Source organism: Propithecus coquereli, unplaced genomic scaffold, assembly GCF_000956105.1.
Source record: "Propithecus coquereli isolate 6110/MARCELLA unplaced genomic scaffold, Pcoq_1.0 Scaffold27, whole genome shotgun sequence".
In the NCBI taxonomy this organism is placed as follows: domain Eukaryota; kingdom Metazoa; phylum Chordata; class Mammalia; order Primates; family Indriidae; genus Propithecus; species Propithecus coquereli.
In genome coordinates this window covers 6326382-6338963 of record NW_012148285.1, presented here as the reverse complement: position 1 = coordinate 6338963, position 12582 = coordinate 6326382, and the positions used below count along the sequence as shown (strand labels likewise).

The window sequence follows — 12582 nt, the reverse complement described above, 5'->3', positions numbered from 1 at the left end:
ACAAAGCATTTTTGAGTCTAAAGTATCTTTTGCACTTGGGCACACATGTTTATCCTTGATGAAATGATGATCTGTCAACATATCTATGTTATTATTGATTCTATATAACAATCATAGCTACCCTCTATTGAGTTCCTACTGTATGCCATGCAAGACACAGCAGTGTGTTGAATGGTGTCACCCCCCAAAAGATATGTCCATATCCTACACCCAGTACCAGTGAATGGAAGCTTATGTAGAAGAAGCATGTTTGTAGGCATAATTAGTTAAGAATCTCACGATGAGATCATCTTAGATTAACTGGGTGGCCCCTAAATCCTATGACAAGTGTCCTCATAAGAAGGGGAGAAGCAGGCCAGATGGGGTGGCTCACGCCTGTAATCCTAGCACTCTGGGAGGCCGAGGCAGGAGGATCATTTGAGGTCAGGAGTCTGAGACCAGCCTGAGCAAGAGTGAGACTCTGTCTGTACTAAAAACAGAAAAAATTAGGTGGGCATTGTGGCACGTGCCTGTAGTTCCAGCTACTTGGGAGGCTGAGGCAGGAGGATCGCTTGAGCCCAGGAGTTGGAGGTTGCTATGAGCTAGGCTGACGCCACCGCACTCCAGCCGAGGTGACAGAGTGAGACTCTGTCTCAAAAAAAAACAAAAAAGCAAGGAAGAGAGATGAGAAGACGGCGTATGACGATGGAGGCAGAGATTGGAGTGATGCTGCCACAAGCCACAGGACGTCAAGGACGGCGGCCAGCCGCCAGGAAGTGGAGGGGGAGGGGAGGATTCTCCCCTAGAACGGTCGCAGGGAGCACCATCTGGCTGACACCTTGATTTCGAACTTCTGGCCTCCAGAACTGCGAGAGAATAAATTCCTGTTGCCTTTAAGCCACTCAGTTTGTCATAATTTTTTCCAGCAGTAACAGGAAACTGATGCAACCATCTTTTATCCAAGAATAAGGCTCTCCCGCCGCCCACTGGTTTTCCTGTATCTTCATGCTTGTTTCCTTTGTGACCCGTCACGGTCGGGAAGGATCCTTCGTTCCCTCATTTCCTGGTTGAGCTCTCTCCTGCACCAGACTGTGAGCTCTGCGAGGGCACGGCCTTGTCCACTGCGCTGTCCCCAGCTTCTGCCGCAGATGCACGGGTGTCTGTTTATGAATGAACGTGCGTGCCCAGCGCTGTGTTTGGTGCTTTTGAAAACATTGGCCATAGGGATGACCACTCTGCGGGGAGGCCGTGGTATCCCCCTTTTACAGGTGAGAAAATGGGGGCTGCCAGGAATAAAGGGACTCCCCTGAGGTCACATGGTGAGTCAGTGTGTCTGGCTGGCCTCAGACCCAGGACCCTTTCCCCCCAAGACCACCAACAGGGAATGATAGAACTGAGATGGAAACCCAAGAATTAGGAAGCTTGCTTCTGAACCCAAGTATTCTGCTCTTCCCTTTATGAATCTTTTTTTTTTTTTTGAGACAAAGTCTTGCTCTGTTGCTCGTCTAGAGTGCCTGTGGCGTCATCATACCTCACTATAACCTCGAACTCCGGCGCTCAAGCGATCCTCCTGTCTCAGCCTCCTGAATAGCTGGTACTACAGGTGTGCGCCACCATGCCCGGCTAATTTTTTCTATTTTTAGTAGAGACAGGGTATCGCTCTTGCTCGGGCTGGTCTCGAACTCCTGAACTCGTGATCCTCCTGCCTCACCCTCCCAGAGTGCTAGGATTACAGGCGTGAGCCACCGTGCCCAGCCCTGAATCTCTTAAGACATCACTTTCACCTGATATTACAGCAATTTATGTCTACACTTGAACTTTCTTTCTAGATTATAAGTTCCAAGGAGGCAGAATTCATGCATGATTCAACTTTGTACCTCTACGATACTTATCCCCAAATATTGCATGTATTAGATGCTCAGCAAATACTCAGTTTGCTCCTTCCTTCCTTCCCTCCTGCTTTCCTTCCTTCCTTCCTTCTGTCATTCATTAATTAAGCCATCCATTGCACATAGAGCACATACTATGTTCCAGGCTGTGTGCAAGTTTTTGGGCGTTCAGGAGTATGCAAAAATACATCCTGGGAAAGAAATTTCCTGGGCCTTGCTGGTCTTCGATTCCTCCCCACCTCTGACCTACTCCATCACGCCCTCCCCCCTTACCAGTGCCTGTAGTCCTCCAGCCAAAGACCACCAGGGACCACTTGTAGTTGAATAAGTTGGGGTTTACTGCTCATTGCAACAGAGGAGAACACACACCATAGGGAAAATGTCAGTAGGAGGTTGTTACAGGATTTGGGTTTTGATTGGGTGATTTTGGAGGGGGTCTGAGGAAGCAGGGGTTTGCTCTGAACTGGGTAGTGTCAGGAAGTAGGGACAGTTCTGACTGAATGTCTCAATCAATCCTGTTTATAGGGAGGCAGACTATAGGGAGCATGGCTAAAGCTGCGGTGGAGAAGGAAGTGGCAATCATGTTAGTTGGGAGAAGCGGGTACTTTGTGGGTGGCACAGGCCTGGTTTTTGCCTGTGCTCAGACAGCACCGTGAAGTGGCCTCGCTTGTTCTCACTGTGTTGTGGTCTCAGCAGCCTTGTCTGATGCTGGAGCTCAGTGAGATCACATCCAACAGGAGAGCACTGCGGTCCAGCTACGGCACTAGGCCCGTTCCCAGACGTCGGGGGACATTTCTTCCTCCCCATCACGGGGGCTCATTAGAGGCTCGTTGCCGAGTGGGAATCGGTTCTCATGGCCCCAGATCTGAGTTTGGTTGTAACAGGATTCCTGTGTTACTAAAAGGTTTGTAAGCTTTCACACACACTATTTCATTTAGGTAGCACAGTACCAGGCCAAAAAAACAACACTAACAATAATAACCAACAGGTGTATCAGGCTTATTAGGTGACAAGCGCTGTTCCAAGAGGTTTGGCTGCTTTCTTTCATCCTCAACACACAATCCGGTGACATGGATACCTGAATATTTCCAGTTAGTAGATGAGAAAACTGAGGTTTGAAATGTTACATAATAACCTGCCTAAGACCCCTCCGCTGGCAGGTGACAGAGCTGACATTGGAGCCCCGGGAGGCACAGGCAGCAGGTGTTGGGTAAATGTTTGCTGGAACAATAAATGGCTATTTGGGGTGACCTGGTTGTCCTGGTTTGCCCTGACATCCCGGCATATGCCTATGGTCATAGTAGAGAATTTAATAACTATTGGTGATCGACTCTCAAATGTCGTGGTTTGGATGATAAATCATACAGGTACTCCATCAATATGACAAGAGAGGAACTGTCAGTGACTTATTAATTTTTATCCCCACACTGCTTAGCATGGAGCCAGACTCACAGCAGATGCCCTCTGCATGTCTGTCGAATTTAGTAAGCTTTAGGAGATGAGTGGGCAGGGGATTTCACTCTTATTTTGTCAGTGAGGCTCAGAGTGGTCTAGTCATTTATCCAAAGTCACACAGCTTGCATGTAGCAGACTCAGACTCTTAGTGGGTGGTCTTTTGGCTGTCCCCGCCCCCCCAACAACTGCATACACACCACCTCCTGAATATCCCAGCTCCAGAAATCGATTACTTTATCAGATCCACATCTCAAAGGGGAACATCTTCCCCAGGCACATTTAGAGATGTGGTTGGAGATGGGAACATTTCCAAGGAGAACAGAACTGGGAATCGATATTCCTGTTCCAGGAACACAATCCTAGAAATTAAAAAAAAAAAAAAAAAAGCAACGAATAAGGCACACAGGCACAAAGAAAGCCAAACCAAATTTCAGCAGGAGGTTTTACAACTGTCCCACGGGGAGCCTGTTCTTTCCCAGGCATTTAATTGAACGCGTACATCAAGTCAGCTTGCAGCATGTCTGGGGAACTCACGCAGGGCCGCCAGGGCTGCACCAACTCTGGGAAACCTCATTAATTTCTAAATGAGAACTGATTTCATTTCTCGGCTGTAGTCTGGAGGTGAAGGCGTGCAGGGGATAGAACTTACAGGACCAGGTTCTCACACCGGCTGTTCTACTTCCCTGCACAAGGTTTTTTCCTTGAAAAAGAAAGAAAGGGAGAAAGACCGACGTCTTGTCCCCTGTAATCACATTTCATCCTGTGACAGCCCAGGGAGGACGGCCCAGTGCAAAATCAGTCATGTGCCTCAGACTCACAGGACACCTACAATTTTGGGGGCTGGGGCCGGGGACAGAACACTGGTGACAGACCTTATGCGATGTCCCTCCACCCCCTGCCACCTGCTCACCCCTGCCTGTCACTGTCCTCAGCTTGCCCTGGGGATTGAGTTTCAAACATCTTTGCAACTCAGCTGGTGCTGGCAGGAGGCCGGACACCCTGTGAACTGGGGGAGGCACAGGAGTCGCCCACTGGGAAGGGAGGATGCTCCCTGGCCCCTCTGAACCCCGGGCTCCTCCTTCCTTCTTGACGTGCACATGTTGCAGCTTCCTGGGCTCAGTCCTTGGTCACTTCTCTGCCCCTCTGTTCTCTCCCCTGCAAGACCTCACCTAGTCTCGTGCCTCTAAACACATGCGTGTGCGTCAGCTTCCCAGGTCACAGCCCCATCCCAGACCACCTGCTGAGCACTGGCCCGTGGCATCCATCTCAAACTCAGCATGTCCTGACGCCGTCCTCCCCACCCAGCCCCTCCCTCCCTCATCTTCCCTGCCCCGGCAGGTGGAAACTCCCTGCGCCCAGAGCTCAGCCCTGAATCTCGCTCTGGTGCTCGTGCCTCTCTCTCTCACACCCTTTAAGGGTCAAGGCTGTGGCCTCTTTTACCGTCAAGATTTACCCGGAATCTGACTTCTCACCACCCTGCTGCTTGCTGTTCCCACCCTGGCCACGGTCACCCTGTACCAGGGCTCTTGCAAGAATCGCCCTGAGGTCTCTGTGCTCCCAGCTTGTCCCGCGAGCTGCCATAACAAATGACCACAAAGTGGGTGGCGTAAAACAATAGAAGTTTATTCTCTCGCAGTGCCGGGGCCAGAAGTCCAAAATTAGGGCGCTGGCAGGGTTGGTCCCTCTGGAAGCTCTGAGGGAAAATCTGTTCCCTCTTTCTCCTGGCTTCTGGTGGTGGCCGGCAATCCTGGGCATCCCTCGGCTTGCGGCTGCGTCACCGCAATCCCCTCTGTCCTCGCGTCACCCTCTCCTCTGCGTCCTTTTCTCTTCTCTTCTAAGGACACCACTCCTTGGACGTAGAGCCCACCCCATTCCGGGACGATTTCATCATGAGATCCTTAGCTCACATCTGCAAAAGACCTTTTTCCAAATAAGATCACCTCCTCAGGTCTGGGTGGACAGACGCACTGGGAGTCACTATTCAACCCACGACACCCCTCTGCCGTCCACTCCCAATATAGCCACCAGCGCGAGCCTTTGCCAACTTGAGTTAAATCCCCTGGTTCTTCTGCCCCAGTCACCCTCTGCCTGTGTCTCCTTTCGTCTCCTTGCTCGCCCTGCCACTTCCCTGCCTTCCCCAGGCGCCTCCATTGCACTAGTCATGATACCAGCTCGGGGGCTCTGCACCTGTGGCCCCTGCCTCCCTGCCGCCTCCTCCAGGGCTTTGCTCAAATGTCCCTTCCCTGGGGGCACCCCGGCCACCCCCACGGCTTCATCCCTGAGCCCTGTATTTGCCCATCTCTCAGCATTGCCATTTACTGGTTATTTCCTGCTGGACTCTGCTCCTAGGATGCCGCCCCAGCAGGGCAGGGATCTTGGTTTACGCCTCTGCGTCCACACGAGTGAATAAGCGAGTGAACAACAATAAGGATGCCTCCCTGGAGGGGCCCGTGAGGGTTAAGTGACATGATGCTTGTCAGGCACACAGCCTTGCACACGAGGAGCTCCTGTCACTATTGCTGTCGTCACCATCATCATCATTAGAAAGAGTCATAGTGGTAGTGGTGGGGGTAGTGATAGTAGTGTAGATCCCCTGCCCCCAGCATTCGGGGGCTGGCCCATAGTCAGTGCTCAGGAAATGTTTGTTGACTGAATGAAGGATTGTAGTAACCCTCCTGCCTGGTGTGCTCTCTGTCTCTTCTAAGCCATGCATGGGATGTTTGTGATTCTCCTGCCTCTCAGCCTGATCCTGATGGTTTTCGGGGGGATGATGGGGTTTCTGAGCTTCCTCCTCCGTGCCTACCTCCTCCTGCTGCTCACTGGGACTCTCTTCCTCTTTGGAGGTAGGTGCCCACCCTGCCCAGGGCTCAGGAGGAGGTGGGTGGGTGCTGTGCATGAACCCTTAGTGGGGGAGGGGGCCCCAGGCCTCTTGAGTCTCAGTTTCCCCATCTGTGATATCACAGTTGGGACGCATGAGGGGTTTCCAGCCCAGGATCTCTGGGTCTCTGGTTCCAAGAGTCATTTCCATTATCTCACCAAAGAAGCCGTGTACATTGCCTTTGCCCGAAGTCATGATAGCTTCGAGCTTTAGGGCCGTGGGCTGGCAAGGGACCCTCACTCTGGCCACCCTCGCTCTCTCATGGTGATCAGACATTCTGGTAGATATTTTGCTTTGATTGACGAAAAACCAGGCAGGACCAGGCACAGAAAGACAAATACCGCATGACCTCCCTTATGTGTTGAATCTAGAGAAGTTGAACTCATAGAAGCAGAGAGTAAAAGGGTGGTTACCAGAGGCGGGAGGGGAGTGGGGGTTGGGGAGATATTGGTCCAAGGACACGAAATTTCAGTTAAATGGGGGAATAAACTCAAGAGATATATTGTACATCATGGTCACTGCAGTTAATAACAATGTATCGTATTCTTGAAAATCGCTGAGAGATTTAAAGTGCTCTCACCACAAAAGGTGCTAAGTATGTGAGACAATGCATACACTAATTAGTGCGATTTAGCCATTCCTCAATGTGTACGTATAGCAAAACGTTGCACGTTATGCACTATATAAATAAACAACCTTTACTTGTTAGTTAAACAACACACCAAACCAAACCAAAACAATACAACAGGGTGGCAGACAGTGGCTGGGTTAACACCACCTGTTCGGCAGGCCAGAGGTTTCAAGAAACGGGATTTGGCAGAGGCGGCTGCTCTGCAGCTCCCCGTACACCTGCGTGTTTGCAATGGTCCCTCGTTGAAAAAAGACACGGTGGCGATGACACACACACTTGGAATCCACGAAGGGAGAAAACAAAGCAATGTCCGGAGATGAAAATATTGCGAAGCTCTGATCTCTTCCAGCCGCCCACAATTATTGTTGATATTGGCATTAACAGTTCAGCCAATGACTAAATCTTGAAACCAGCACCACCCAGTAGAAGTTTCTGTGATGCAGAAGTTCTCTGACGTGTCTGTGCCGTGGGAGAGCCACGAACCAGGCGTGCACGGCAAGTGCCAATGAGAGACTGAGTTGTTAACTTAATTTACATTAATTGACTTAAATTTAAATAGCCACGTATGGCCAATGACTACCATACTGGATAGTGCAGCTCAAATCTAATGCGTCCGGAGACCCACTATGTGCCAGGCAGCATTCTAGGTGCTGGGGGATGGAGGACGAGCCAGACCGGCATGGCTCCTGCCCCCTGAACTCACAGCCCCCTGGGGGAGACGGATGTTGTCAGTTAAGTGATTACACAAGCGAATGCAAAGTTGCAGATGTGCCCTGGGCAGGGCTGTACGGCTGTGTGGTGCTGTGGGGTCACCGCACAGGCAAACCCGGGACCCCTGCAGGAGCTGAGACACAGAAGGATCACAGTTACTGATGGCAGGAAGGGACGGGGGGAGAGGAGGTTGCCGCAGGCAGGCGAGCAGCATGGGCAAAGGCCCTGTGGTGGGAAGGAGCGAGGACTCCGGGTCTCGGCCGGCCGTAATGGTTGGGCAGGGCAAGGAGGAGGAGGAGAGTGTGTGTGGGGGGTTGATCTGCTCTCCCCTTGCCTTCTCTGCAGCCTCAGTGACCCTTGCTGGGATTAGCATCTACATTGCGTACTCAGCTGCGGCCTTCCGACAGGCACTGTGTCTCCTGGAGGAGAAGGCACTCCTGGACCAGGTGGACATCCTCTTCGGCTGGTCCCTGGCCCTGGGCTGGATCAGTTTCGTCGCCGAGCTGCTCACTGGGGCAGCCTTCCTGGCAGCAGCCCGTGTGCTCGGCCTGAGACGGAGGCAGGACCAGGCCATATGAGCCTAGACGCCGCCAGGTTGTGGTTGTGGAGGGGAGGCCTGGCACTTCATGAACCCATCTCGGTGGCTGCAGCCTCCTCTTCCTCAAAGGCCACCAGGGGAGCACAGGGGGCCAGCCCTCAAATCCCTGTGGACTGAGCCCGGGGCCTGGCTGTTGTCCTAGTGCCGTCCGTGCTGCCCTGTGTGGAATGTGCCGTGTGCTGCTCATGCATGTGTGTCCGTGTGGCCTGGGGAGGGCTGAGGGAGCGTCAAACCGGCATCACCTGAAATAAATAACAACCCTTTAATCCACTGCAGAACTCTACAGATTGCAATGTCCATCGGCCTCTGGCTTCATTTCATCCTCACCCATGTCCTTTGGATCAGCTCTTCTTTGTTAAGGAAATGTTAAGGGTGATGAGAGAGGTTAGGTAACTTGTGCAAAGATGCACCGCAAGCTTGTGGCATACTCCTTGCTTCAAGACCAGGACTCTGTCATTTAACACAGCTTTTCTGGGCAGGCTTCCTGCTGGCTGGCTGCTGTGGGTATCGGGTGTGAGATATACTCCATCCTGGACACTGCCTCATGCTTTAAAAGACCCCCAATCCAGGGAGGAAGGCGCCGTGGGAAACCCCAAAGGGGAGACAGCAGAGACCTGGGGTTCTCAGCCACGAGGTGGTGGAGGAATTTCCTCCGACCTCACTCTAGCAGCTTCATGCCTATCTGGTCTGGAATCCTGAACCTCCACTGGGAAAGGTCACTTAGTGATGTTAATGATTCTCGGCAATCAGTGGCTCTCTTTTGAGACATTAAACAGAGTCATCCCCAAGCTGAGACATCTTCTCGAACATTCAGGTGGTCAGTGTGCTGGTCCCCTTACGAGTCATTTCATAATTGTCAGGAGACCTCTGTAAGAAGAGGAGAATAATCAACAAACTCACTCTTAGCAGGGAAAGGCCATTGGCAAAGTCACCTGGGTCGGGGGGGGAAGCCTTATCCGCACACTCACAGTTAGTAGGGAAGACGAGTCCTCAAAACACAACTACTAACTCCTGGGCGATCATCTTCCTACTGAAGCTTCAGTCCGAATGCTAAATGTTAGCTCAGTCACCCTCACTCCTGCGGTGAAACTATTTCTGCAGTGACGCCTGAGCTCAGCTCTCCGCTGTGAAGTCCTAGCCCAGGGAAATGCACACACCCTCATTTGCTGAGTCCCCAAACATCCCCCGAACGTGTGAGGTGGGTCTCCACCACGGTTGCCCATGGCAAAGCACCCAGAGAATTTAAATAATTGCCCAGGCCCACGCCCCGGCCAATTAAATCATCGTCTCTGCGGCTGGGGAGCATTAGCTTTAAAAGGTGCAAAGGTGCTCAGGTTATTGCAACAGGTAACCAGAGCTGAGATGAGCAAAGAGCTGGACTAGAACTCAAACAGGTGCTTGCGTACAACTTTATAAGCATGGACCAAGTTTCCTGTTGTGATCGGCTGAACTCTGCAAGAAGTTGCACTCAATAAACGGGTAAGAAGGAGCGTGCCCGGCGTTGGGTTTACACCACTGCTGCTCAAACATTCACGGGGATCTTGTTACAATGCAGCCTCTGACTCAGTAGGCCGGAGTTGGGGTGGGGGTGCTGGGATTCTGTGTGGCCAACACACTCCTGTGTGAGGCTGCTGCTGTGCTGTGGGCTGACTTTGAGTAGAGGGGATTTATAAAGCCACACACACACACACACACACAGGCACACACAATGCAGCAGGGTTTTTCGTTAGTGCTGGTCACACCATTAACAGTTCTTTTGTGCAACGATGATGTACCATCGGCAGTTGTGTGGCCAGGGGAAGATGTGTTCCTGGCGTGGCCGTGGGGGTTCTGGGGACAGGGTGCCCGCCTCCTCAGCGCTGTGGGCATTGAGTCCTCTCCGGGGAAGCCGCAGCCTGGAGTGCCTTTTGGGCTAAAACAATTCTGGGTATGCCATTGGCGTTCTGTGGTGTGGGGTGTCGGGGTTAGGCCTAGCGTAGGAAGCTGAAAGAGTCCCTTGGGGTACTCCTCAGGGCCTAAACATTCCTTTTCCTTCTTCCCCCAGAAAAATCCATCCCTCTGTTCATCCTGGCGTTCTGGCCCACGGGAATGGGGGGCTCCAGAATGAAGGCCCCACGTGAGGTTCCCCCGGGGCAGGGCTGTTCACATCTAGCGTGCCCGAGGCTCTGCAGGAATTGTTGATACCGGGTGGCTGTGCCACCCTCAGGGTGTCGGAGTCGGAGGTCTGGGTGGGGCTGGAGAACTCACATTTCTAACGAGCTCACAGGTGAGGCTGCTGCCGCTCTGGAACCACCCTTTCCTAACACCTGGGAGTTTGTTAAGTGATGGGGAAGGTTCATCACCTTGCTGAGCATTAGAATCACCTGGGCATCTTTGAAAACTTCAGATGCCTGAGCCACATCCCCGATCCTATAGTCTCTAGGGGTGGAGTCCAGGCATCGGTGCCTTTAAAGAGCTCTCCCCACGATTCCAACATGTAGCCAAGACTGAGATCCTGTTCCCGGATGGTTCTGAGTTGTGAGGTGTCGGGGGAGGGCCTGGGCCTGGGGAGACTTAGGTTTAGGAAAAGCTCCGGGAAGTGCTGATGGTTCAGCAGGTTTGGGGACCACTGGTGTGAGTTATAAGATGACAACACCATGATCAACATCATGACATGATCATCCTCACATGACATTATCATCCTCACCATGACATCATCTTCCATGACATCATCATCCTATGACGTCACTCTCATGCCGATGTCATCGTCGTCATCATCATCACAGCTGATGCTATGGGGTACTTACTATGCATCTGTGCTATTCTGTGTGCCAGTCAGTCAGCAGACACGTGACACAAAGCCATTCCTTGAACTAGGGGTGGTGACTCCCAGCCCTTGCTCCCTGAGCTGGCCTATGACTGAGGAGAGCCATGTGAAATACATAGCCAATGATGAGGACTATGGAGATAAGCAAAGCAGGGTACAGATGAGGAAACTGAGGCACAAACAGGTTAAGGCAACTGGACCAAGGTCATAAGGAGACAAAAATTTACAGCTGGGAGTAAAATTCAGAACCGCCTGATTCCCAAGACGATTCCCTCCCCACTGCCCCCAATGCCTGTACTACTCAGCTTTGGTTCAAGTCGTTGCTGTGACTTCCCAGTCTAATCTGGAAAAGGGTAAACGGCGCGGGTTGCTCACAAGGCCCCTGGAGGTGAGTGAGCGCGGTCGCGCATCAGTTACTAGGATGGGCAAAGAAAGCATTTCCGCAAAGTGAGGGCAGCCACGCTGCCGAAAGGGCGGTCTTTGCTGCTACCTGCTGGTCATATGGTGGAACTGCGTCAGAGGCAGGGCTGGCTTCTCAGCTTGGTCAAAAAACATTTGTTCTCTGCCCTCTGAGCTCCCAGCGCTGGGTTAACACATTGACTGTCACGTGAGTTGTGTTTAACTCAGGTTAGTTTTGAACCCAGGGCCTCGTGAAGCAACACCCTGCAGTTGGTTCGTGAAAATCGTAACTTGTTGATGTTCTCATTGTTACAATTAATATTGACAATTTAATTCTAAAAATGTGGATTGCATTGCATATAACTCACGCACAGAAAACAATAAAAAAAAAAACAAATTAGAAAGGATTGGTTTGTTTTAATGAAACACCGTGGCCCCAGGGAAAATTTTTTTTTTTTTTTTAGTGTGGCAGTCAACGTGTTAAACACTAGCAGCCTGGTGGTTCTCAGCTGGGGCGATTCTATCTCCACGCCCCTGACATCTGGCAATGTCTAGAGACAGTTTCGGTTGTTACAATGGGGGGCGGTGTGTGTACTACTGGCATGTAGGGGTAGAGGCCAGGGATGCTGTTAAACATCCTATGATGCTCAGGACAGCCCCACACACAGAGTTCTCTGGTCCGCTTGTCTGAGGTGCTGGCGCTGAGACACCCTGCTAGGAGAGCAAAACCAAATAACAGCAAACCGAACCTGTGTGCACTCCCAGGAACTGACAGCACAGGAGAGAAGACTCTCATTCATTCATTCATCCATTCAATAAATGTTTGCCAGACACCTACCGTGTGCCAGGAACTGTTCTGGGCCTGGGAACACATTAGTGGGGAGGCCACCAAGATCCCCACCCTTGCGAGTTCCCGTGGAAACAGATGATAAACATGTGACCCAACGGTGTATGTGAGAGATTCAGACGGTGACTAGTGTTACAAAGAAAACAAAACAGGGTGATGAGATGGAGGGTGTCTGGGACAGATGCTACTCTAGAAGGACAGTCAGGAAGGGCCTCTTGGAGGAGGTGACATTGTGCTGAGACCCGAATGAGGAACCTGTAGGTGGGGAAACAGACCAGGCAAGTGACAGCAAGGTCCCTGAGGTGGGAACAAGCTAGTGTGTTTGAAGGAAAGAAAGAGGAGAGTTGAGGGGGAGTAGTAGGAGGGGAAGTTAGAGGTGGGAGGGAGGG

At 51.7% G+C, this 12582-nt stretch overlaps 1 protein-coding gene across 2 annotated transcripts in view; it reads left to right on the top strand.

Annotated features, from left to right (window-relative positions):
* TMEM114 (transmembrane protein 114) overlaps positions 1–8156 on the top strand; it is a 16451-nt gene extending 8295 nt beyond the window's left edge. The window contains exons 3-4 of one of the 2 annotated variants that reach the window (XM_012647598.1): positions 6029–6166; positions 7889–8154. In XM_012647598.1, the coding sequence (XP_012503052.1) occupies positions 6029–6166; positions 7889–8121 (371 nt within the window). In that variant the 3' untranslated portion in view covers positions 8122–8154. Of the gene's footprint in view, positions 1–6028; positions 6167–7888 lie in introns of both variants that reach the window. The other variant, XM_012647599.1, reaches the window with a different exon arrangement.
* Positions 8157–12582: the final 4426 nt, after the last annotated feature.